This window comes from Pseudorca crassidens, chromosome 13 (assembly GCF_039906515.1).
Source record: "Pseudorca crassidens isolate mPseCra1 chromosome 13, mPseCra1.hap1, whole genome shotgun sequence".
NCBI classification, from domain to species: Eukaryota; Metazoa; Chordata; class Mammalia; order Artiodactyla; family Delphinidae; genus Pseudorca; species Pseudorca crassidens.
The window spans coordinates 66,336,398-66,363,530 of NC_090308.1; the positions used below are offsets into that span (position 1 = coordinate 66,336,398).

Genomic DNA, 27,133 nt, shown 5'->3' on the forward strand with positions numbered 1-27,133 from the left:
ATTACATGCAAATGGCTTTCAGTATATTAGGACAAGATGTTCAGTTAGTTTTTTTTTCTTCACAAATTTTAATTCACATATCATCAGCTAGTATTTTAATTTCTTCATCCACTTACTGGTTACAGTATATTAACTGTGGCAGGACTGGCCAGTGTTGGGTAATTGATGTTGGTCAGATGATGAGTCACTGTAGGGTGTGGAAGGTTTCCATCACTCCTCCAATTCATTTGCTGTAGTTGACCACATGTTTTCTGAGGGGGGGGGAAGCTAAGTAAAATAATAATAGAAGAAGAGAGGCTATAAAAGTATTTGTAATTTTAACTCTGGTATAATATCAGGGAGAGGAGATGATCTGCTGTAGAGTGGGATCTAAGGTCAGAAATCGCCTGGACCAAGGAGTAGGTGGTGGGAGCATTTTCTTCTGTGCTGCTTTTAGGCTTTTACTCAGTGTTTGATACTCATTATGATTTTATCTTCGTTGTTTTTATTTTCTGACTTCAGTATACATTGATGAGGATGAATATTGCTGCTTTGTTAGAAACGCACAACTTGTTGTAAATATTTTGGGTGGCTGGAATCTTTGTGGCTGCTATGGGCTAAATTAGTGTTTTTTACACACCCTTATCTTTTCCCCTCCTCAGCTCCTCTTAGATTAAAAAAAAAAAAGCAGTGCAAAAATGAAGTACAGTTAACAGGAAGTTTTTAACAGTATTGCTGCTAAGGAAGGGTTAAGTGACTAAATAATCAGTCAGAGAAATTACTTTGCTTGTCCTCTCTACATAAATATTTAGAAGGGTAACAGTGATTTTGGAGTCAGACAGGCTTAGATTTGAAATCAGTTACCAACCGTGGGCAAATCATGTAACTCTCATGAATCCCCAATCCATATCTATAAAATGGAAATGAAAATACCTATTATGCATGGGTATTAGGATCAGAAATAATCTGTTAAAGCACCCAATATAATGTTTGGCACATGGTAGGTACTCAGGAAACAGTCATTGTTCTTCATAAACTTCATGTTTCTCTTCTCTTCTACCTCTAGGTGGTATCTTGAATGACGAAAGCAAATTCATTTTTCATCTTAAGATTTACCATAGTTTCTATGGCTTTAATTTATGGTATATTCTCACTGGAATCTCAAAATAATTTGAGATTATGTGATTACTCTTAAGCTTCAGTTTAGTTTCATTCTGAAGAATTAAATGCAATCTGTCCTTTTTATAAGAAAATTCAAAAAGATAAGGACTCAGAATATTGTCATTCTCCTATTGTGTTCATGTTTACTAGTATTCATTCTAGAAGGTTTTGCTCAGAATTTGGTGGAGTGATTTGTGTTTTGATTGTATCATCTTCTTCCTTTAGGTCATTGCTGTATTCAAGGATGTGTTTAATTCAAATTCTAACCCGTACCTGGGAACCAGACTGTTTCACATCACTCCCTGTGATGTTCAGGTGAGGAGAGGAGGATAATCCTCTTTCAGTTTTCTATGGCTTCTGCTCCCACTCGCAGGCACACTTGTGAAAACTCACCGGCATGTCTTTTTCAGCTGGGCTACTCAGTGCTTTCCCGTGGCAGCTACGTTCCTCTCCCGACTCGCCGGCCCCTGTTGCTCCTGCACCAGTCTTTACAGTCTCTGGAGTCAGTTATGAAGTGTGTACAAATGAGCTGGATGGTCATCCTCGTGGGGCCAGCCTCAGTGGGCAAGACCAGCTTGGTTCAGCTCCTGGCACACCTTACTGGTCACACTTTAAAGATCATGGCCATGAACAGTGCAATGGACACTTCGGAGCTTCTGGGTGGATTTGAGCAGGTAACTGATCTGCCTCTGCATTTTCAGGCAGAACACAATAAACCGTGTGGTCTGGCTGGTGGTCTTCTGTGTTGGTGGTAGCTACAGTAGCAGTGTTCTTTGATCCTGGCCATGGGCTGTGCTGGGTTCACGTGCTCTGGAAATTGCAGGTTGATCTCATCCGGCCGTGGAGGCAGCTCCTTGAGAAGGTGGAGGGCACTGTCAGGACCCTGGTAAGAGACAGCCTCCTCGTCAGTGCTGACGATGCAGAAGTAGTGCTGCGAGCCTGGAGTCATTTCCTTCTGACGTATAAACCCAAGTGTCTTGGAGAAGGTGGTAAAGGTGTCACGATGGAGATTGTCAGCAAGCTGGAAGCAGTGTTACTGCTTATGCAGAGACTCAACAATAAAATCAACTCATACTCCAAGGCAGGTATGTGTGTTTGGGTGTGTGTATCAGACACTTACCATTAGTGTCCACCCACAGGTAATATATTTGTAAATGCAATGCCCATAATTTTTAAAATGAATTTAATGATTATTAACAATCAAAATTTGGAAATCTTTGTCCTAGGAAATAAAATGAAGCTGATGTAAAGTATTTAGAATTGGTGATCCTAAACAGAGAAAGCAGGAAAGAAATTGGTTACTGAGTTTGATTTATTCTGTGTGTTATCAACCACCGTGACTTGTGTGTAAATTTGGTTTTATTTTTTGTTGGCCTGTTTTTTAAACCTGTTAATAACTTCTCAAGAAATCGAGTATTTCAAACTGAAGAACAGAAGTCTAAATTGATAGCTAGGAATCTATTTTGTATAGAAGGTGGAGGAAATTCCTCAGTTAACCTGGAAATATACAACTCTCATCTTGTAGTGCAGCTTTTTGGATGGTAATGAGCGTGCCTTTAGGGGAGAATTGATTAAAGGTTAAGGCCTGTCACTAAGGTTGTCTTCCTTTCCAAAACCTGCTCTTAACTGTTTATTCCTCAGTTATTCCTGGGAATAGTTGATTCCTTAGGGGTGAAGAAATGAGACTCCCCTCTTCCCACTGTGTCAACATTGTATCCATAGCTGTGGGTCAGATAGTTTACTTTCTTAGTTAAGACAGTGATTTCAATGTTGTTTTGATCTGTCATTTTCCAATTCAAGCTCACCATTTGAATTTGAAATTCTTTACTCATTCATTCAAATTAATTATTAGATATGTTAATGAAGTCGTACATCACTTTATATATTTTTAAAAGATAGGTATTGTAAAACTCACCATTGAGGTTTGAATTCCTACTGAATGGTGGACAGTATGTTAAATATGTTTACTTTTAACCCTCACAACAACACCGTTATTACAAGGAAAAATGAACCCCATTTTATACATGAGGAAATGGATGCTCACAGAGGTAAAATAACCTGCCCAATGCCTTCTTGCTACCAAGTGGTTAGACTAGGTTTGGGCTCCAGTCCTCTCTGACTTCAAAGCCTGGAATCTGGTGTGTATGGATTTCTTTCATAAGTCTGTTAAAATGTAAATATCTAGGGAAGTTCTCACAGCCCATTCTCAATACTGAGCTTTTTTTTTAATTTATATATTTATTTTGCTGCATCAGGTCTTAGTTGTGGCATGTGGGATCTTTCGTTGTGGTGCGGGCTCTTCGTTGTGGCGCACGGGCTCTAGAGCGGTCTGGCTCGGTAGCTGCGGTGCACGGGCCTAGTTACCCTGCAGCATGTGGGATCTTAGTTCCCCGACCATGGGTTGAACCCACGTCCCTCGCATTGGAAGGCAGATTCTTAACCACTGGACTGCCAGGGAAATCCCAATACTGCTTTTTATTTAGGATTGACTTTCATATTGAGTAATTCATTTCTTAGGGATATTGATACAGTGAAAGAGGCTGGGTCTAAAACAGTTTGTCTGCTACTATTTTACTTTTGGTTAAAAACGTCTTTTCTTCTTAATTTTATATCTTTTAATGTCCCTATGATGAACATGTATGACTTTTAAAATCTATTCTAGTTTCATATTTTATCTTAAATCTTTGTACATATTGAGCATATATATAATAGCTCTATTAACATCAGAATGCAGCCCTTAGGGACTTAAAGCAAGAAAATATATCTAGGATTTTTTTATTAGATTCTGGGCATTTTGAATTTAAGTTGCTAAGTGCTGCATTTTGTTTTTTTGAGGTTTTCTTTGGGGGGAATAAGGCAGTTGAGTTGCTTATGGATCATTTTTATCTTTTCAAGCTTGCACTTAAGCTGTTTAAGGTCAAGTCCGGAGTAACCTTTACTGTAGGGTTAAATTAGCCCCACTCTTGAGGCATGGCCCTATGGCATCTCTACTGAAGGTCCTGTGTGTTCTGTGGAGTCTCTTCGCTTTGACTGGTGGGAACTGGAGTGTTGTTCGGCCCCGTGTGAACTCTGAGAATTGTTCAGCTCACAGCTCCCCGATAACTGTCCTTTCCTTGGAAGTTTTTGCTCATGCTTGTGGAGTTTCAGCCTTCACGTGCACGTGTAGATTATTATTGAGCCAAAGACTCCAGGAGCCCTCATCTGGATTTCTGGAGCCATCCGTTTGAGTAACTCTTGCCTTTTGAGCACCCTGCCCCTCATTCTAGTTGCTCTAGCCTCCTTGAATTCAAGTCTGTGACCTCAGGTCATTGAGGCCTTGGGATCTGTTTGAGTTTCCCCTCCCCACTTTGCAGTCTAGAAGTTGCTTCCAGGCAGAAAGCTGGCCATTATAGGACCTCCTTCCCTCAGGTGTCACAGTCCTGTGCTGTTTTCCAACATCGGAAAGCAGTTGTTTCATGTATTTTACCAGTTTTCTAATCGCTAAACACTGGGAGGTTAAGTCTCAACCTTACTATTCCTTCATGGCTAGAAGCAGAAATCCAACATGTATTACCTTATGATATGAAAAAGGGTCAGGAAACAATTTCTTCTCTTTCTTTTTTAAAAAAATTAATTTATTTTATAGGAGTATAGTTGATTTACAATGTGGTGTTTCAGTTGTACAGCAAAATGATTCAGTTATATATGTACATATATTCATTCTTTTTTAGATTCTTTTCTCATATAGGTTATCACAGAATATTGAGTAGAGTTCCCTATGCTATACGGTAGGTCCTTGTTGGTTATCTGTCTTATATAAGGAAACAATTTCTAATAAGAAAGATCAATTGAAAAAATTCTGGGAAAGGACTATCTAAACTATGAAGCAAATAAATACCGGTTGTTACTGTATATGATATAGTCATTACAAAGGATGCCCTGTTTAATGACACTGATTGCATTGTGCCGACTTAACAGCACTTTAGTATAAATGCAGTAATAGGTGGAAGACATTATCCTTCCGCATTTGAAAAATTAAAACACATAAAGATAATTTCCCTTCTCCATCACCCTTGAGTCAACTTTATCTAGCCATTCATTCAGAAAGCCATTAAGTATTTTCTATCCCCAAACCTAATTTTCTTACTTGTTTTGTTCAAACAAAAATGAAAATCTTTTTGTTTACCCTATTATGAAACTTTAAAGAACTGGGCCAGAAGTTTCCAGGCTTCTTTTAATAAACTCTTAGTTTTTTGTTTTATTTGTTTGTTTGTTTGTTGTTGTTGTTTGCGGTACGCAGGCCTCTCACTGCTGTGGCCTCTCCCGTTGCAGAGCGCAGGCTCAGCGGCCATGGCTCACAGGCCCAGCCGCTCTGCGGCATGTGGGATCTTCCCGGACCGGGGCACGAACCTGTATCCCCTGCATCGGCAGGCGGACTCTCAACCACTGCTCCACCAGGGAAGCCCTATTTGTTTGTTTTTGATTGCCCTGGTTTGAAATTAAATACTGTGGCTGTGACGTTTCAGAGTTTGCCAAACTCGTGGAAGAGTTCCGAAGCTTTGGTGTGAAGCTTATGCAGTCAGCCAGTGGCCGAAGCTGTGGCACGTTCGAATGGGTTGACAGCATGTTGGTTCGGGCCCTGAAGTCTGGAGACTGGCTTTTGATGGACAATGTTAACTTCTGCAAGTAAGGACCTTCTATTCAATCATGAGTGGGTCTGATTGAAATTTGAGATATGCTTGTCAAAGTAGAAACCCAGGTGGAAGCTCTGGTTTTGTTTTTCCTCCCTTCCTTCCTTCTTTCCTCCCTCCCTCCCTCCCTCCCTCCCTCCCTCTTCATTGGTGTGCGCAGTTGTTGCAGTGCGCGGGCTTCTCATTGCGGTGGCTTCTCTTGTTGCTGAACATGGGCTCAGTAGTTGTGGCTTGCAGGCTCTAGAGCTCAGGCTCAGTAGTTGTGGCGCACGGGCTTAGTTGCTCCGCGGCATGTGGGATCTTCCTGGACCAGGGCTTGAATCCGTGTCCCCTGCATTGGCAGGTGAATTCTCAACCACTGCGCCACCAGGGAATTCCAGCTCTGGCATTTTTAATCCACTGTTTTCTTAGCTAGAAACACATCCTCAGCTATATTCTATAGACTTCTCCCAGTGGTGAACAATGGTAGTTGGTTATTAGCTACGATATTTTAGTTCTAGCAGATAGTTTTGAGCTGAACCGAAGGCTAACAAAATTGGATTACTTCTCCAACTAACATCCTTTGAGTCACACCTTTGTATTTAATATCAGAAAGCTTCCTTTTGTTAGGGTTTTTTTTTCTTTTCTTTCTTTTTTTTTTTTTTTTGCCACGCCACGCAGTTTGTGGTATTTTAGTTTCCTGACCAGGGATTGAACCCCAGCCCATGGCAGTGAAAATGCTGAGTCCTAACCACTGGACTGCCAGGGAATTCCCTGTTAGGGTCATTCTTAAGTACAGATTTTTGAAATGGAGGGTCTGACACAGGGCAGACATTTAGTGAATGTGCATTCAGTGTATACCACTTGATTCTAAAGTAAGGAAAAGGGCAAGTGTAAGACTATTCTGCCTGTACAGTGAGCATAATACAGGTCAGGTGATGGGCTTTTCTACCTGGAGCATTTTCAGAATGTTTCAAATTACAATCCAGTTACCTTTAAATGAATTTGATAATATTGGGAAGTGGGGGAGAGGGAAGGGGAAAGAGAAGACAGTTTTATTAGTTCAGGGAACTTTCTGTCATTTTCCTTGATATATTCAACAAACATTTTGTATATTTACTGTGTATGAATCACTGGGCTGTGTGCCTTGGGGAGTGAAAATGGGCATTGATAGGAAAAGAGATCTTGGAAGAATCACAGTTCTGTACGGGGACGTGATCTGTGCTGAAGGGAAGACATGGGTCAGGTGCAGTGAGAGGCCTGAGCCAGGGCAGCAGTCAGTGTGGCACGCCAGCCTGTCCCCCATTTGGATTCTCCCTATTGCAGCCCGTCGGTGCTGGATCGTTTGAATGCTTTGCTGGAACCTGGAGGTGTCCTCACCGTTAGTGAGAGAGGAATCATCGATGGATCCACTCCCACCATAACACCAAATCCCAATTTCAGGTATTTATGCCTCTTAAGTTTGTGCCTCAGAATCTGACAGCCTTGATGTCAGAGGTGACCATTCATTAGGGCCACCTCACGTATCATATTTGTACACTCAGTCATGAGCATGTTCATACATTCATTGATTTAACAAATATTTACTGAGGCTCTGCCATTTGCCAGGTGCTGGTGTGCTTTGGGGGGCACAGCAGTAAATAAGAAAGATGAGGTCCCTGCCTTGGGTTGGTGGTGAAGGCTGGAAGCAGGGAGACCAGTTACAAGCCTTTTGCAGTTCAGGTGAGAGACGATAGCTTAGACTAGGGCTGTCAGATCAGTGGGACTTGCTCATGGGCTTGTGGGTTAAGAAAAGGAGGAAGCAAAGATGGCATCTAAGGTTTTGGCTTGAGTAATTGGGTAAAGGGGTGCCATTCATTGAGAAAGGGGAGACTGGCAAAGGAGCAGGTTTGGGGTGGGGAGGGTTAGCTGCAATCAGCTGTTTAGCTTTGGAGGTAAGTGTGAGCTGTCAGACAGCTAGATGCAGAAGTTGATGGACATCGAATGTTACGAAGCTAAGTGTTTCTGGAGACACTGCTCCTTTTTCTTTTCTCTGTAGGTGAGTGAGAATAATTGATGAATTAGCACTGCCTGATGTGGGGAATATCTGAAAGTAAGAATTTTACAGTCCTCAGTACTAAAGGTACACTGGATATACAATACTTAGTTCCTTAGGAAAATAGGTTTAGAGAAACTGATTTGCTGTATTGATGCATTTTGGAACTAGAGGATAGAATGCAGATGTAAACAGCATCTGTACGTTGAATTAGCAGTGTTACCTTAGATGAGCTCCCTGAAGATGAGCCGCATATGATTTGCCCTCACCAGTTGTTGCTGAGCTGCACTGTCAGTTGCACTGAGATTTTGATTTTTTTTCCTTTGAATTGCTATACTACTAGACTTTTTCTCTCAATGGATCCTGTGCATGGAGAAATATCCCGAGCTATGAGGAATCGTGGACTTGAAATCTACATTTCAGGAGAAGGGGATGGGAGCATCCCAGATGACCTGGATCTGAAAGTCCTACTGCACAGCCTTGGGTTGGTGGGGGGCAGTGTGTGTGACATCCTTCTGGCTTTGCACTCAGAGACCCGAAGTGCTGTTGTAGGTAAGGTGCTTGACTTCTAGGCCTCTGCAGGGTTTTCTTTCTCTGGAAATTCATGTTATTCCATTTGACTGCTAGTTCAGGAGTTCTTACATTTAGTGTACATGGAAATAGAAATTACCAGGAAAGCCTGTTAATAATGTAGATGCGCTTGGTACCCTTCTTCCCCAAGAGATTGGGTTCAGCAGGTGTGAGCGAGGCACAGGAATCAGCATGTTAAAGAAACTTCCTGGGGAATTCTGATGCATGCAGTCAGAGACCCACACTCAGAGGAATACCTGTACTGCTTTTCGCACTGAGATTGATGAAGTTTGTCCTGCAAATCTTCACGGTCGTCATTGAATCTCTTGAAGGTTGAATAAAGAGGGAGCTTTGAGTTGTTTAAAACAGATAGGTGAAAAAAAAAAACAAAAAAAACAAAAAAAACCAGATAGGTGTTACTTCTTCTAAATGTCCAAATATACAAGAAAGAGCAGTAATAATAACAATAATGAAAAATAATGAAATGTTACTTATTAAGTAACTACTCTGTGTTAGGTGCAATGTTGGCTGCTTATTTAGTCCTCACAGTAGTTCTGCAAGGTATATTTCCATTTTACAGATAAGGCTCAGAGAGGTAGATTAACTTGTCAAATCCAAACAGTTAATAATGACAGCTGGGATTTGAAAGCAGATCTGTTGGATTTCAAAGCCCATGGTTCTTTTTGGCACCATGCTCATTTTGCCCCCTTCAGTGTGTGTCAGCTTTAGATCCAAGGGTCTGTGTGGCCAGGCTTTATCACATTAGTAAATGAGTCATCTAGTCACTTCCCCAAAAGGTACTGCTGACAGAGAAGGAGGGGAGGAGGGCGGAATAGGAGGCAAGGAATGTGAATGTTCCCACAAGTTCATTGTGTGCTAGTGAGCCCCCTATAGTCCACCTGGAAGGCTTTCTAAAATAAATATCTGGGTGGATTTGAGTGGAAGTTTGATGTGAAAGTGAAATTTGTCCATTTTCACTGGAGATTTTTCAGAATCTATTGCTCATGGATGGCACTATTTCTTCTTTATAGGTTCTCCAGCGTCCTCGTTGTCAACACTCATTCACGCAGCCTTACTCATTGTGCAATACCTACAGCGAGGGCTGAGCTTAGACAGAGCCTTTTCTGAAGCATGCTGGAACGCATATGTCCGCTCCCAGGCTTCACCAGCAAACCAGAAGGTACTGTGAAGTGTTTCACACAGCTTTCTACGTTATAACATTACAGGTAATAGGAGGAAACTTTATTGGTGGCAACTTTAATGACCTAAGAGAGCCATCTGCAGTTATGCTCTAACAGAGATCTGGTATCCAGGCACTTTTCTGGAAAATAGCGTAAATGTAAATATTCCTTGAAACTTGCCTCTCAGCGGAAAAAGTGAAATTTAGCTTGAATGTTGTATATTGAGGAATGTGTCTGAGTGTTGTGAGAGGATCACAAGGGGTCTAGAAAACTACTGTTGCCCTGCTAGTTTTTGGTAAGAGCACTTGTGTCTCGGTGCCTGTACACCATGTGTTTTTATCTCCTACCAGCTTGTGCAGGCTTTACTGGAGAAACACGTTTGTTCTCTGCAAGCACATGAAACCTGGGGCAACTCCATTATTGCCATGGGGCTGTGGCCAGATTCTCTGCCCTCGGCTCTCTCTGCTACGGAAGATTCTCATCTCTCTAAAGTCCGAGGCGATGGACAGATCTTAGTATATTGTCTCAACAGGCTGAGCATGAAAACGAGCAACTGGGCAAGGTTAGTGGAGCCTTGAGCGTCTGTATCTCTTTGGCATCTTGACTTCTCCTCCCTCCCTCCCTTCCTTTCTTCCTTCTTTCCTTCCTTCCTCCCTCTCTCTCTTTCTTTCTCCCTCTCTCTTTTTTTGATGGTAATGGTCATGACCCAACATATTTGACCAGAATGTTATGTGGCCATTTTCCACACAGTTCCATTGTTTGTTGTGATACTGCTCCCTATTTATTATTTATTATAGGTACGTGCTTTAATTGTCCCCCTTTGGAGGGACTCATGTTTTCCCTGTTAACCTCTTTGATACATTCATTGTAAAGTTATTGTCTTGGTTCTTTGAAATACGAAAATTTAACCCTAGTACTAACTTAGCCTATTGCAATGAATTTCAGGATTCAGCCTCTTACTTTGCCAGACTTAGAGAAAATTATGCAGTCCTCCCACCCGGAGAGCTTAAAATTCAATTCAGTTGAAATGGATACTTACTGGATCGATGAACCAGATGCTCTGGCTGTGGCTGTTAAATTGCTCATAGAAAGAGCAACCAATCAAGACTGGATGCTCAGAGTTAAATGGCTTTATCATTTAGCCAAGAATGTGCCACAGGGGCTTGGTGAGTAGAGAAACTTAATTTGTGTAATGAGGGAATTTAAGTACACTTACCCGGCTTTCGTAACTCAGCAGTTGTTTTACTCTCCAACTACACTGTTAAAATTACATCTGGGGAAGCTCCTAGCAGGACGTTTATGACTTAGCATTACTGCTTATATAGCTGTTAAAATATTAAGGAACACATCTGCCCTTAGATGTTCCCTGAGATAAATTTTTTTTTCTCCACGTAATCCTTAGCATTTCAGGATCCATCCAGCTTTCTATCAAATCCAGAAGGAAAATGTACTATATTATGTTACTTTTAAGTTTTTGAACATCCTGCTTTTTTTGCTGTACTTACTCTGCTGCACACGCGTTCTATCTGAGAAAGGGTTGCTTTTGTTAAATTTACTTCCCATAAAAGTACATAAGATTCTAATCTTATTTTCGTTCCAGTACTCTAAGTGGTCGTACTTGATTTCTTTGTACTTTTTTCATTCCAAGAGAGGGAAAAGCAACAGTTAACAACATTGTACAGATTGTAAAGTACAGGACATGGAATTTGTTGGTAGAACTTGTTGACTAAAGTAATTGAGTTTACATGAGTCTCTGCTGCACGAGAACGTGTAGATAAGCCAGCGTATGTGTATATTATTGTGTGGTACATGTGATGTCTAAACGTGTAGAGAAAAATTGTATAAATATTTGTATCTGCGGTGTCCTATGTGATAGCTGCTAGCCAGAGGTAGCCACTAAAATGTGACATGTGACATGGCTACTGTGACAGCAGCTGTAGAACAGAAAGTTCAAATGGACGGCACTGCTTTAGATGCTAACATTTGCTTCTCCTTCCTCCACAGAGTCAGTACAGATTCATTTGGAAGCCAGTGCTGCATCTCTTAGGAATTTTTACTCAAATTCTCTCTCATCTGGGGTCAGTAATGTCATCAAAATATTACAACCAAATGTAACAGGTACTGCACCTGACTTGATTTCTAGCTCTCAGCACTCTGGGAAACTTGTCCATTGAGTTCATGGGAAAAAGATCTGTTACAGCTCCCACTTATAACAGTTTTTTCTAAAGAAGACTCAGGGTATCCAGATGCAAATTCTGCTACTTTTTTTGAAATTATGCATTCTTCAGTTTCTGAAAGGACGATGGCACACAATGTAGTGGGAAGAACACAGGAGTTGGAAGACTGGGCTCCAGTTCCAACTTGGCCACAAACTGGCTTGTTGATTTGGGGCCCATCATTCACACTGCTGACTTTGTTTGAAAAATATGGGAATTAAGTTCATTCTTCTGGGGTCCCTTTCACTTATGACTTTCTGTGATATACTAGTACTGTTAACAGAAACTGTGATCTATTTTGAGATGAAGGGGAAACAGTACAGGATCAGTTTCTTCAGAAAATAGAAAACCTTAATGATGAAGTTATAAAGCCTTAAATACAAAGTTACAAAACAAAATCATAATGATAAAAGGAGTAGCCGTCTGAGCCATCTAATCAAATGAGGTATTCAGAATTTCTCAATCTTTATCTGATGTTGATCAAAACATACTGTTACCCATTTGGTTTAGAAAAAAATATGCACGATGCTTTTGTGCTAAACCTTATGTTTACATAATTATAATCTTATGTATACTTAAAATTACCTTATGTACACTAAAGGTAACGGGCTAAATGGTTGAGCAGAAATCAAACAATAGAGAAAACTTCTGTAGTAGTCAGGTTGCGGCTGGACCTAATTATGGCTTTCCAATTATGAAGGAATTTTGGTCTTTGGGAACACAGTTCTAGAGTAGAGTGGTAGGTTCCCTTTATAGCAGACATGGCTTGCCCTCTGTTGGCACTCATTAGCTCGTCTTCCTTTTTCCCTTTCAGCTGTGTAGCTCTGGATTGTGTAGTCTTGCTGGACTTTGGGATATGGGCCCCCATGTGTACCTTGCTATTCACAATAGGCGTTTGTTAGACTACTCTATGGTGGATGCCTTTAAAACTTGAAGTGCTCCACTGACCCATCCAGCTCAGCCACCATCAAATTAATGTTCCCATCGTTTTGGTCTTACCTCTTCCGCTGGGCTCTCAACCTCTGGAGCGGGTCAGAGTCTGATCGCTGCTGCTTTAGAGAAGAGATACTGAGCTTGAGCCAAAGGAGCAAGAGGTAGCAGCAGCACATCCTGTGATTATAAAGAAATGGTTTTTAAGGGAAATAATCTTGAGTTGTTTTTCTTACTGAAAGCAAATAATGAGATGTGTTCATTCATTTTCTGCCATGTAAGTTCGTTTTTTTATGGTTAATGGCGAAAGATTGGGTAATTAAGCCCATGGATTCTTTCCCAACCAGAAGTGGGAGCTGAGCAAATGAATACATTTGTTGGAATGTTTATGCTGTAGCAGAGGTTACCTTTCTATCCTACGGTGGAATGAATTTTCAGGGCTAGAAGAAATTTTGCCTTTAGAAAGGAAATAGCGTAAAAGCTGTTGAACCCTACCTTTCTACCACCATGGACTGAAACCATTTCCTTGGTCCCTCTCTTCCCGGGCAGGACTCAGTGGGATCAAAGTAAAACAATGAAAATCCTCAACTGAAATTTGCCAGGCAAGGAGTTTAACTCCAAAATTCTACCTTTTGTTTTTTAAACCAGATGAATATGTGATCCCTCTGGATCCCCGATGGAATATGCAGGCTTTGGACATCATTAGAAATTCGATGGACTTTGACCCACAAATGGACCAGCCTGAGCAGCTCTTTGTCCTTTTAGAGTCTGTTGCAAACAAGTAGGTGAAGTCTACTGTTCTGGGTGCTCTTTGCCTTGTTGTACACTATGGCTTCACAGATAATACCTTTCCTAAGCTATACTTGACAGTCTTATGTGTGTTTAATTTTCTGAACCTGAGAAGTGGTGGGTGTCAGACATGATTGCTTTGTCACCACCTCTCCTTCACGCTCCATGTGCAGCAAAATCATTCTGACCCTGATGTCCAGGTGCCTGGGAATGTGACAGGTTCTTAATAATTGAATAGGGTACTTTAATAAATACACTAGTGAAGCATTAGTGGTGGAATTTGTTTTATGGTTAATCTTTTATCATAGGATAGTTGTGTTTCCGCTGTTTTCTGTGTGATTCCCAGCAGCTCCTTGCATTTTCACATGTCCTTTCCTCAGCCATCTATCTGCCCCGTCCAATGTTGGAGATGTACGTACATAGTGACCTATAGTATAAATTTACATAACTGTTATATAAGTTGGTCTTTCCTCACCTTTAATGTAATGACCGGTAATATTTTTTAATTGGCCATTAGTGTAATAGATTTAAAAAATAATTTTGTAATTGAGGTATAGCGTGCATTACAGAAAAGTACAGTAATGATGATTATATATCGTTTGGGTGACTTTTCACAAAGTGAGCTCACTCATGTGATAATGTAGTAGTAGCACCTCTGAGGCCCCCTTGTCCCCCCTCCCAGCAACTCCCCCTTCCTCCTCCCCAGGTAACTTCCAGCACTGCAGGTTAATTGTGAGATGGCCAGTTTTAAGAGTTCACAGCATAGTTTGTCATGTCATGGCAGAGCAACACAGAGGGACTGGGTGGTCTACCTAGCCCTCTGTCTTCCTCCCCCCCCAGCTCAGTTGTCATCCCTCTTGCTGCCGTCTCTCTAGTCCAGAATTTGCAGAGGCACGAGGGGAATGGCAGGTTGAAGGAGACTGATGTTCCAAGGGTTCTCAGGATTCAGCCGGTAGAGGCTGTAATAAGTATTATTAACCAATAACTATTCGTTATTTTATGGAATCTCATTTCAGGACAATCATATATCTTGATCGGGAAAAACGGATTTTTACGGAAGCAAATTTGGTTTCTGTTGGTGGCAGAAAGTTAAGAAATAGTGTTTTGAGAATGTCCTTTGAATTCCATAAAGGTAAGGACATTACCTTTACTTTCTTCATTTATGCCTCTGACTGCATAATGTTGCTGAAGGTGAGAGGGATTTAGCAGCTGATGCCATGGTACTGATTCCTTTTGATTTGCTAGCTCGAGTTTGAACATCTTCCCTTATTCAGTAGTTTTGACTAAGTGCTTTTTTACGTGTCCTTGATCTCATTTACTTTTTATAGCAACCATGAGATAAGCCTCATGAGAGAGGAAAGGGAGGCACAGAGATGCTCAAGGTCACATCTCTAACAAGTAGCAGAGCCAGAACTTGAAACTTGTTCTGTTGGCTCAAAAGTATGAGCTCATAAGCATTTGCTTATAGGTTCTTTCTTCCTTCCTCCTTTTTTTTTTTAAAATTGAAAAGATAACGGTATTTCTTGGAAAATATTCAAACTATATAGAAGCATAAAAATGGAAAAAGTCTCCTCTCGCAGCAGCTACTGTTAATAGTATATTTGTTTGTATCTTCTCAGATCTGTCTGTGTTATCTATCCATCCAGTCATATACACACTTAGAAATCGTATTTAAACAAAAGCTTTTTTTTAATTAAGACGTTATGAACGTCTCTAGATATGCATGACTAACTTGCTAACTTAATAATAGACAAAGGTTTGCTTTCAATTTTCACGTTTCAAATTGACCCTTGTACTGAGAATAACATTAAGTTGTAGATTACTGTTGATTTTGAAAATGTCCAGAGATTTAAATCTGATCAAATATTCTTATTTTGTTTATACCAACTCTGTAAGATCCAGAGAGCTATCACAGCCTGCCCCATGAAATCGTGGTCAATCTTGCTGCTTTTTTTGAACTTTGTGATGCGCTAATCCTGCTCTGGGTACAGTCCTCCCAGGGGATGGTGTCTGATGCCAGTGTTAATGAGGTAAGGAGATGTACCTGTTTTTATCTTAAGCAACATATTTCTTGGCACAAAGATTCTTAGGGGCAAGAACAACTTCAGTGTTGTTACATGTACAATATTATTTGAGAAGTTCTTAAGAATTTAAATAGATAACACATATTTTAAAGCTTTATGGTGTTATAACTGACATATAGTAAGTCGCATATAAAGTGTACAGTTTTGTATGTTTGACATGTGTCCACCCGTGCTACCATTACCACAGTCCTGACAGTGAACCTATCCATCACCCTCAGACCTTTTCCTCTTGTTCTTTGTTTTCTCTTCTTTTTTCCTGCCCCCCCACCTCCAACCAGGTATCCACTGATCTGCTTTCTGTTACTGGTGCTCAGTTGTGTTTTCTAGTATTTTATATTGTTCTTTTTTATCTGGCTACTTTCCCTTAAAATCATTTTGAGGACTTCCCTGGTGGTCCAGTGGTTAAGACTCCACACTTCCAATGTAGGGGGCACAGGTTCAGTTCGATCCCTGGTCAGGGAACTAAGATCCCATATGCCGTGTGGTGCAGCCAAAAAAATAAAAATATAAAAATGAAAAAAATATATTTAAAAAAATCATTATTTTGAGATGCATCCATATTGTTTTGTGTCTCAAAAATTCATTCCTTCTTATTGTCGAGTAATAGTCCACTGCATGTATGTACTATATCTTATTCATCCACTCACCTGTTGATAAACATCAGAATCTTAACAGTTATATTTTAATTCACTTAATCCTTAGACATGATTGTCACATATGGACTAAATTGGGCTTGTATCCAGATTATTCAAGTAATTCTGGTTAAACTAGAATTGTAGATCTTAAACTTTTTAGTCTCAAGGCCCACCCCCCCATGGTCATAAAAGTTACCAAAACCCTCAAAGAACTTTTGTTTATGTGTTTACGTGTATCAATATTTACTTTTAGGAAATAAATCTGAGAAATGTAAAAAATATTTATTAATATGTTTAAGAAACACAGTAACAAATTCATTTCGTGGTAATATGAATAACATTTTTAATGAAAAACAACTATTTTCCAAAAGAAAAATTAAGAGGAGTGGAACTGTTTTACATTTCTGCGAGTCTCTTTAATGTCTGGCTTAACAGAAGAAACCTGGATTCTCACACCTGCTTCTGCATTCGGTCTCTTACAGTATGTTGTATGGATTGAAGTTTGTGAAGAAAAACTGGCCTCTATTTCATGTGGCTAAGAGATTGGAAAGGGAGGAGTATTTAACAACATTTCACATAACTGTGATATTCTTTGATTCTATACCACAGGTTGACAAGTGTTAGTTTTGTAAAGGTTACTTGTAATGTGGAATCTGAAAAAGTATCACTGATCTTGTCATGCGTTAAAATCCGTTGGCCTGGCTTGCATTTTGGATGGACTTTTAGCCTTGCATGTATGTTCTCATGCACTGGTAATTTGGAAAGTATTGTTCAGTGAGTTATCAGATCTTCCAAGTGTTGACACGTTACATTTTTCAATATAGATAAATTTAAAAAGTCACACTCATGAAAAATTACCACAAAAAGTTACCTCATGAAAAAATCTGTAAGTATTGGGAAGTTGTCAAGCTCTTAGTTTTTCAAAGTTCTAGGTTTTACTTGAAGGTTCGAATTCTATCATCAGCAACAAATACTCTCCTGTTTTTCTTGAACTGACAGGTTGACTTCATTCATTTTCCACACAGTGTTTGCCAGACACCCAATCACAGTTTGTCCCCTCCACCCCCGGCCCTGTTTTTGGTACCATCAGTGCAAATGTCAACATAGTGAAAAAGGCAAATAACGTGACATTATTATGAAAACAGCTCTGACATCATAAAACCTAAAAGGAATCACTAATCTTGAGACTACTGTAAAAGTACATAATTAGAAGGACAGCTAAGTTGGAGACTCACAATACCTGATTTGCATTAAGAAGCTACATTAATGAAAACAGTAGTTATTGTCATAAGGATAGACATATAGACCAATGAAACAAAAGAGAGACTTCGGAAATAGACCCTCTTATATGGTCAGTGAAGTTTTGGGGCGGGGGGGCAAATATGCAAAGGTAATTTAATGGAGAAAGCAGTTCATTCAGCAAATGGTAATGGAAAAACTAGATATCCATATAATAAAATAAAAATGAGCCTTTACCTGCTACCTTACATCATATAGAAAAGTTACCTCAAAATGGATCATAGACCTATGTATAAAAGCTAAAATTATGAACCTCTAAAAGAAAACATAGGAGAAAATCTTCACAGCTTGAGGCTAGGCAAAGATTTCAGGGCATTCCTCATAAAAGAAAAAAATTGATGAATTCAATTTTGTCAAAATAAAGAACTTAATAGATAGCTTTAAGAAAAGGAAAACACTGGGAGACACTGTTGATAAATCACATGTAAATTTTATAGACAAATAATAAGACAGCCCAATTTTTTAAAATGAACAAGAGAATTTGAATAGATGCTTCTCGGAAGATAAATGAATGCCCAATGAGAACTTGGAAAAATTGCAACATCATTAGTTATCAAGGAAATGTAAATTAAAACCACAGTGCGGTGCCACCCACCAGAATGGCTAAAATTAAAACGGTCAGCAGCAGCAAGTATTGGCAAGGAAGTGGAACAAACTGAAACCCACCTACACTGCTGGATGGGATACAAAATAGTGCAGCTGCTTTGTCAAGCAGGTTGGTGGTTTCTTACAACATTGCGTGTACACTTACCACATGACCCAGTAATTCCACTTTCTCTGATAACTGAACTTCAAATAATAGGAGGAAAGAGCTTTGCTTCCTCTGACTGCCTTAATAATCCCTAAAAATACTCCAGTCGGATGCTAGATCTTTAACGTGTGTATGTTGAGTATTGATTAATGATTGAAGTCAGTGTTCCGTGTCCTTTACTGGGAGATGTTTGTGAGCAGTTTTGGTTTACTTTGTTTTTAGATCTTGGGTTCTGTGCGGTGGCGGGACCGGTTCTGGACCGTGGCCGATACAGTAAAAGTGGATGCACCAGGCCTGGCCTTGCTTGCCCTTCACTGGCACTGGGTTTTAAAACATTTGATTCGTCAGATCCCGCAACTCCTGATGAACCACGAAAACAAGTAAGAGTCATATTTAGAGTAACAACGTCAGTAGCTACAGTATTGACATTAAAGGGAGGAGGGTTAGGAATTGAAATGTGCTTCTTCTTGGCTTTACTTTGGTTTGTTCCCTTGGCCTGTTGGTGAATGTAAATCAAATACAAAATGTGAGTGATGTTCTTACCATCCAGCATTTCCCCCTTTCCTTACTTCCCTTCTGCCCTTTATCTCCTTTGTTAAAGATATTACAAAGAGGTTCAGACCGTCTCAGAACATATTCAGAATTGCTTGGGGAGCCCAACTGGTGGATTCACGGGTATAAAGAAGTTACAGAAGTTTCTGGGACGACCGTTTCCTTTTAAGGTACGACTTGGAAGCATGCAGGAAACACAAAGATTTGACCTCTTTGGCAGCTCTCCTGGAACGTAGGGACTGCCATTCAACTATACTCAGCCTTGCTTGCACAGCTTAATTCTTAGATGTTCAATGAGTACTATTAACTGACTTGTTAAATGTTATCATTTTACTTATTCTTGAGACTTTTAAGGCTGAGTAGACTTTTAACTGTATTACTGTGAATATCCTGAGATCTACAGGAGTAAACCAACTTTATGTTTTATAGAATCATTAAGGAAATACTTAAAACATTTTTTTCAGCCATGAATAGGCTGCTAAAAAGAACTACTCTTCTCCTTTGTAATAGGCTCTCCTGGGTTTTATTGTTTCAGGACAAGCTGGTGGTGGAGTGTTTTTCACAATTGAAGGTCTTTAACAAAGCCCTTGCCATCAGAGAGCGGATGCCTGCCCTTGGGGAGAGTGGATGGTGGGAAGACATTAGTCGGCTCCAAATGGTTGCTTCTGAATGGACATTAAAGAAAAGTCTCCTACAGGCCTGGGGGTTGGTCCTCAGAGCTAATACTCTGGAAGATGTCAACCCAGGTAATGTGCTCTGGAGTTTGGCTAGCTGACAGATGTTCTAAGCATATCCTCTGCTCTGCAGCCAATACGTTTTATTTATTTATTTATTTATTTATTTGCAGCCAATAAGTTTTTTAAAGTTTTCCCTTAGATATTCTCCTTTTATTTATTTATTTATTCCCTGTATACTTATACCGACCACTAAATAAGTATCAGGCATAGGGCTAAACTTTTTTTTTTTTTTCTTTAATTTTTTTTGGCCACACCACGCAGCTTGTGGGATCCTAGTTCCCCAACCAGGGATCAAACTTAGATCCACGGCAGTGAAAGCCCAAGTTTTAACCCCTGGACTGCCAGGGAATTCCTTAAACTTCACATATATTATTTAATTCTATCATTGGAATTGTGCAGGTATTAATAGCATTATTTAACACAGCGGTCCCCAACCTTTTTGGCACCAGGGACTGGTTTCGTGGAAGAGAGTTTTTCCATGGCTGGGGTGGGGGATGGCTCAGGCGGTGATGGGGGGCAATGGGGAGCGATGGGAGGCGGTGGGGGGCGGTGGGGAGCGGCAGATGAAGCTTCGCTCACTCGCCTCGCTGCTCACCTTCTGCTGTGCGGCCCAGGTCCTAACAGGCTGCGGACCGGACCGGGGGTTGGGGACCCCTGTATTAACACATGAGACACTCAAGCTCAGGTGAAGTTGAACTCAGGTTAAGCTAATGGTCATGTGACTGGCTGTTGGGAATCTGAGCCTGACCACTGACCACTGTGTGTCTTTTTGTCCAGATGAATTGAAGAGTCTTGTGAATGCTCAGTGTTCAGAGCTAAAAGCCAGAGGAATTTCACTTGGTTTTCTGGAGAAAAAGCACAGCGAAGCTTCCTCCCTGTCACAGCCAGGCTTTACCTCCTTAATCCAGCTCACCAGGAGTGTTCAGCTCTGGCCTGCAATGGAGTACCTGGCTATGCTTTGGCAGTACAGAGTCACAGCGGATTTTATGACGCAGGCTTGCCTGAGAAGGTGAGCCATCCTTCAGTTTTTTTCCTTTGGGGGCACTTATTTTCTTGCAAGGTTATTCCGTGTATTCTACACAGCGTTGTCTTGAGGGGGCATAGTTGCTGAAGCAGAGGGAGGTCACTTGCCACTTTGGAAAGCCAAAACTTCTTGAAGATGCTTTGCCTGTTTTGACTGCACTTCTAAAAGTTACTAGGTGTGGGACTTCCCTGGTGGTGCAGTGGTTAAGAATCCGCCTGCCAATGCAGGGGACACAGGTTTGAGCCCTGGTCCAGGAAGATCCCACATACCGCGGAGCAACTAAGGCCGTGCGCCACAACTACTGAGCCCACGCACCACAACTACTGAAAACCGCACCTCTAGAGCCTGTGCTCCGCAACAAGAGAAGCCACTGCAGTAAGTCCGCACGCTGCAATGAAGAGTAGCCCCCACTTGCCGCAACTAGAGAAAGCCCGTGCGCAGCAATGAAGACCCAACACAGCCAAAAATACATAAATTAATTAAATAAATTTATATAAATGAATGAATGAATGAATGTTACTAGGTGTTCTTCCAGTAGAATTATTTGCTCATTTTTAAATAAATGTACTCCAAGTCCTGTGTGTTCCATCTTCCCTTACATAGCAGTTTTCTAGCAGCTCATTGAAAGCCTACAGCCCACTCTCTCTCCCTCTTTATTTTTGGAGCAGGTCCAGCAAAAACCAGCAACCCCATATAGAGGAGGAGATAAGTCATCACATCACGTTTTGTCTTAAGCACACACCAGTTGCTCCTCAAGAGCTTCGAGACCTTTGGTCCTTAGTGCACCATCAAAAGGTAAAAACCAAAATCAAAATCAAAAAACGTCCTTTGCACTATGAGCTGATTAGATTTTCTGTGGCAGACTGATTGCAGAACATCTATTTATTCTCAAAAACTGCATGTTGTAAAACTCCAGTCTTATCTGAATTAAGTTTCAAAGGGGAGAACTTTGAATGTTCTTTGGCAGTAATTTCCTTGGTATTTCTCTACTCTTATCACAGATCATTTCATTTGGTTTCCAGTTAAATGAGGCTAAAATATTTGCTTATTTTTATTTTATTTGCTCAAAAATGTATTGTCAGAGTGTTTTTTACCCTTCCACAAGAGTAACTGTTAAATGTGAATAGTGGTAAACTGTAGTTAATGTAACTTCATTAGTACAACGTTAAATTTTTTTGATAATAATGTTTTATTCATTTATTTATTTTGACCACATAATTGTGTGATTATTTTAATTAAGTTTTCTCATGCACTTTTATAAAGTCAGATCTTATGTTTTATAAAATTATAAATAGGTTAAGTGACTTGACCAAGACAACTGGGGTGGCAGAAAATCAGGAACATTAGGATTAATAATTTTTAAACCCATGTTAGTTTTAGATGAGTCTTACAAGACAGAGAGACCTTATAATGATTTATGGAACCTTTCTCAAATACTCTCTTATCTAATTATTCCTTTATCTCTAGATGTCTACTGAAGAAAGGATCTCTTTGTGGTCCGAGTTATTTAATTCCATGTTTACATCTTTCTGGAGCAGTACTGTGACCACAAATCCAGAGTACTGGCTAACATGGAGCCCTCTGCCTGGTGTGCAGCAGAGGGAGACACCCAAGTCCCTTCTGGACCCCACGTTAAAGGTTTGTTGCCATAAAATTATAAAAATGTTTGATGATAGTAGAAGAAACTTCTCAATGGATCTAGCAATGAACATTTATTCCTAGGATAGAGCAGTGACTAAAAGTAAATGATTGCAATACTTTATTTTCTGTAAGATATTAATAAGTGTAGCTTCAAAAAAGATATTCCATCTTAAATGATTTGGAAAATCCTGAATTAATGTAAACACAATTTCCTTTAAAAAGTCTTTAATTTCTCTTCTAATTGAAATATTTTTTCTAATTATAAGATTTTAAACAGTACAGAAACATGTAGATATGTGTGCATACGTGTGTGTGTATATATATGCATACATATATACATACACAATATGTATACATGTGTATTTATATACGTATATAATGTAGAATTCACTGGGAATAACCACTCTTTGTTCTGTATCCTTCTGTTAACATGCATTTTTATATTAAATACATACGTAAATAAAAACAAGACCACCTTCTTGGTTCACATGATATGTCATGGAAATTTGCACCTGTCATTCCAGCTTATTCTTTTTAAGGTATTCTATTGTACTAATGTGCTGGAATGCATTTAATCACTTTCTTCTTGATAAGCATTGAGGTTTCTTGCCTTCTCCTCCCTCTTCCTGTAGCAAACATACCTGCATCAACTACCCTTGTATAAGCCTTTGTCCACTTGTCTGAGTATTTCTGTGGATGTGTGACGAGAATTGGAATTTAACCCTTGGCCAAAGTGTCTTCACATTTAAAGAGATTTGTAAATATTATTAGAACGTCTAGGGAAGTAGGTTTTCATTTTTTCACTTTTTAAACCCGCAAAGAGACAGTGAAGAGGGAGAACATGAAGTCAGGATGACCATGGCGGACTTGGGACTAGAGCACGTTTCACTTATCATATATTCTGTGTTTCCGTATCTTTGCCTCACTAGGTGTTATTAACACTTTAAATTATTGCCAGTCATACAGTTAAAAAAAAAATCTCATTTTGATATGTATTCCTTTGATTATTATTCAGGTTGAATGTCTTTACATATGTATATTGATTGCTTTATTTCTTTCTCTGAATTTTCCAGTCATGTTTATTGCTCATTTTGTTAAAAAAAAAGAAAAAAAAGTCATTAATCATCATTTTATTATTGAAGGTCTCTTTATGTATTATAGATATTAAAACTTTACCCAACATATATTTGGAAATACATTTGTAGTGTTCTGTTGTCTCTCAAGTTTGAAGATGTTTTCTTATATCACAGAAGTTTTATAGTGTTTTCTTTTCAAATATGCCGGTCCCTTTCTACTTTCTGGCTTTGGTATCATGCTTTTTAAATAAGTCTTCCTTCATTACCCACAGAGTTAAAAAAACCATTTTCTCGTATTTTCTTTTTTTTTTTTCCCCCCAGCTGCATTGGGTCTTCATTGCTGCGCGTGGACTTTCTCTAGTTGCGCGAGCAGGGGCTACTCTTCATTGCGGTGCACGGGCTTCTCATTGCGGTGGCTTCTCTGGTTGTGGAGCATGGGCTCTAGGCGCACAGGCTTCAGTAGTTGTGGCTCACGGGCTCTAGAGCGCAGGCTCAGTAGTTGTGGCACACGGGCTTAGTTGCTCTGCGGCATGTGGGATCTTCCCGGACCTGGGCTCAAGCCCATGTCCCCTGCATTGGCAGGTGGATTCTTAACCACTGTGCCACCAGGGAAGCCCTCATATTTTCTGTTTTTGTTTTTGTTTTATGTTTACATCAGTCTCATCTGAATATCTTGTTTTGTGAGGTGGGGATGCAAATTTTTTATTTTATACAAACAAGCATATCCTAAAGCAGTATTAGCAACGCCAGTTTTGACTAGTTCATCCTTTCCATCTCTTTTGAAATGGCCACCTCTGTCATAACACCTTATTCCCACAATGTTCATGGATTTATTTTTGGACTCAGTTCTGTTCCATTGCTCTATCAAGATTGATTTCTTTAGTGTAAAACATCTCTCAAAGCTTTTAGTGTTAAACCTTATGGGTCCCCAAGAGTTGCATAGAGTCAGGTTTGCTCTCGTGTATTTGACCCGCTAACCCTTTGTTCATGGACAGCTGTTCCTGTGTCCCAGGTTAACAGTCCAGGGAGACAGGCTTGTCCCTGGCTCTTCTATTTGTCTTCCAACTCCTTCCCCTGCCTTCAGGTCTCACCTTCCTGCCCCCAGCTCTGCTGCACGACTGGTCTTCCTGATGCCCAGGTTTGAGGGGTTTTCTTCTGCATTACTAAAGCACCCACTGCTCCTCCTTCATAGAGAATGGAGTCCTTCAAAGGCCCACTGCACCCGCCCCCGTTCTGCCCTTCTGGTCCTGTCTCAGGCTGATGTTTACCTGTTCCTAGCAACCTGAATCTCCTTTTAAAATTTCTTTCTTTCCTCTAAGGTGCCCCAGTGCTGCTTGTTGAAACCCTTTTTTTTGATTTCTAAAAGTTAACATGACTCCTCTCCCCTTATCAGGGTCCTGGAAGTCTCAGTAGAGCCGTGTTCTCCAAGTGCTGCTTTGAAGTCTTGACCAGCAGCTACAGAGCAAGTCCCTGGGATGTGAGCGGCCTCCCCATCCTGTCCTCCTCACATGTCACCCTGGGGGAGTGGGTTGAGAGATCACAGCAGCTCCAGGACATCAGCTCGGTGCTTTGGACCAACATGGCTGTCCCTTCTGTAGCAGAGTTCAGGTATTCCCTCCCCCAGGTAGACGGTACAGCTCCCGTCTTTCCTCCAGAGCATGTAGTGGGGACCTCGGTCAGAGCTTTCTTCAATAGTGGCTAGTTCCAGTGGGTGGAGGAAGGGTGTTTTCTGGCTGGATGAGCAGGTTTTCAGTCCACGACAGAGCCTGCTGTGAGCTGGCCAGCCACTCTGTCAGCTGTAAGTATATTGTGATCAAGAAGGTGGTACTTAGAAAACCGTATCAGATTAAGTGAGAACAGAAATTCACCTCTAGGTGTAGGCAGTGCAGTCTGTCTTGTCATTTTCTGGAAGAACAGTAGCATGAGAAGGGAATGGTGGTCGCTGTGGCGCAGACCCTTAAGTGCTTCCCTGTCCCCACAGACGCACGGATTCCCAGCTCCAGCGGCTGGTGCTGTGCCGGCACTTGGCTGGCCTGGCAGAGCTGCTCCCCGAGCCCCGGCGGCAGGAGTACGTGCAGAACTGTGAGCAGCTGCTGCCTGGGGACAGCCAGGCATGCCAGCACGTGGCCCAGACTCTCGGGGACATGGCCGGGCAGGAGACGCTGCCCAAGGAGCTGCTGTGCCTTTTGCTCACCTCCCTGCGCCACTTGTTCGGGGAGGGGGAGGGTAAGCGGGACCTGCCTGAGCCAGCCCACCGTGGGAGCCTGTGGGTGAACCTGGGCCTGCTCCAGATCCAGACCTGGCTTCCCCAGGCACGCTTCGACCCCGCCGTGAAGAGGGAGTACAAGCTCAAGTACGCCAAGGAAGAGGTATGGAGGGAGGGTCTGGAGCGTGGGCTGCATCCCTGACTGCCTGGCTTTGCTTAGTATATTACTCCTTTGTCTCCCTTTGGATGCTCAGAGCACAGAGGGATGATTTTACATAAGCTGCCCTGTGACATCCCAGAAGTGTGTTCTAAAGACTGTGTTTTCCTCTTTGCGGGTTCCTCTGAGTAGGTTCAGGCACCGGGAGGGGCCATTCTGATGTTTCTGCTGATAGGCTGCCCTGGGCAGAGCGCACAGCAGGAGAACTCTAGTGGTATCCTTCCCTATCCAGATCCCTCTGCCTAAAGTAGGTTGTGGATATTTGGATTTGGGTAACTTCTTTAGACAGCGTATAGCATTCCTTAGGTTTTGAACTTTGGGTGTTTGTTATTCAAAACTCAGGAAGTAGGTAGATTCGGATAATGTGGTGTATCTCTTGCTATTTGAACTTCCAACCAAACTCAGGAACTGAATACATTAAGATAGTGATACACTAGTTCTATATTTTGAAGAAGGAAAATTATGTTAGTTGGGGTGATGATCAGACTGCTGTAGCAGAGACTTAGAAGTTCATTGGCATAAGTGAGAGTGTCTTTTCACCTGACAGCTCTGAGTTGAGTGGTCCAGGTTAGTGGAACAGAAACCCCTGCCCTTGGGTCATTCAGGTTCCTTCCATCCAGGGAACGACCCTCCCCCAGGGCTTTGTCTCTGGGGCCTGGCCCTAGCTGGGCACAGCAGACCAGTCTCTCCCCTTCCGCTAGTTACAACAGCTGCAGTGTGAGTGGAAGACCCGGAGCCTCTCATCCCAGCTGCAGACCGGAAGAGACCTGGAGGATGAAGTAGTCCTCGATCACTCTCATCCTCACGTCAGGTAACACCGTGGTGATTATTCCAGTTGGGGGTTATTGGCTTGAATATTCTTTTTAAAAAGACATTTTGTAGTAACAGTGTTAAGCTGAGGTTATGGTCTACATCTCTGAACTACATTAGCAGGTAGATCCCAAAGCCATGGTTATAATCAGGAAAAATACATACTCTGTGAAAGGCGGGGGAGGACTCACATGGGGCCAGGAGGGTTGAAAGCAGAGCTTATTCTCAATGTGGAAGGAGTGGGGTGTGATGACGTGCACTGTGGAGATCTGTTACCTTAGGAAATACTGTTTAGTAGTGGGTTCTGAGTTCCAGTCCTGTCCCTGACCTTTGGTTTTAAACCTTGGGTAGACCACTCAATACCTTAAACCTCAGTGCCATATTTGTAAAAGGAAGGTAATAGTGCCCACTTCAGTGAGACGTGCCTCCGAAGTGCTCAACGACACGTGTTGCACGTGGTAAATGCCTGTGTATATATTATCCATTTTCATTATAATTGTCCATATATCATTTTATGCCTCAGTATCTGAAATGTCTTCCTGCCGTTTTCCTGAGGCTCAGTCTAGATTTGCTGCTTCGCTTCTGACAGAA

At 41.1% G+C, this 27,133-nt stretch overlaps 1 protein-coding gene across 1 annotated transcript in view; it reads left to right on the forward strand.

Moving 5' to 3' along the window:
- MDN1 (midasin AAA ATPase 1) overlaps positions 1-27,133 on the forward strand; it is a 155,097-nt gene that overhangs the window by 80,002 nt on the left and 47,962 nt on the right. The window contains exons 41-62 of the mRNA XM_067702559.1: positions 1,366-1,455; positions 1,551-1,814; positions 1,964-2,225; positions 5,646-5,805; positions 7,116-7,232; positions 8,168-8,376; positions 9,426-9,574; positions 9,926-10,137; positions 10,521-10,741; positions 11,580-11,693; positions 13,370-13,502; positions 14,527-14,642; positions 15,407-15,540; positions 18,502-18,659; positions 18,881-19,001; positions 19,367-19,577; positions 20,346-20,577; positions 21,261-21,387; positions 22,060-22,230; positions 24,703-24,917; positions 25,291-25,678; positions 26,434-26,543. Of these exons, the coding sequence (XP_067558660.1) occupies positions 1,366-1,455; positions 1,551-1,814; positions 1,964-2,225; positions 5,646-5,805; positions 7,116-7,232; positions 8,168-8,376; positions 9,426-9,574; positions 9,926-10,137; positions 10,521-10,741; positions 11,580-11,693; positions 13,370-13,502; positions 14,527-14,642; positions 15,407-15,540; positions 18,502-18,659; positions 18,881-19,001; positions 19,367-19,577; positions 20,346-20,577; positions 21,261-21,387; positions 22,060-22,230; positions 24,703-24,917; positions 25,291-25,678; positions 26,434-26,543 (3,914 nt within the window). The remainder of the gene's footprint in view (positions 1-1,365; positions 1,456-1,550; positions 1,815-1,963; positions 2,226-5,645; positions 5,806-7,115; positions 7,233-8,167; positions 8,377-9,425; positions 9,575-9,925; positions 10,138-10,520; positions 10,742-11,579; positions 11,694-13,369; positions 13,503-14,526; positions 14,643-15,406; positions 15,541-18,501; positions 18,660-18,880; positions 19,002-19,366; positions 19,578-20,345; positions 20,578-21,260; positions 21,388-22,059; positions 22,231-24,702; positions 24,918-25,290; positions 25,679-26,433; positions 26,544-27,133) is intronic.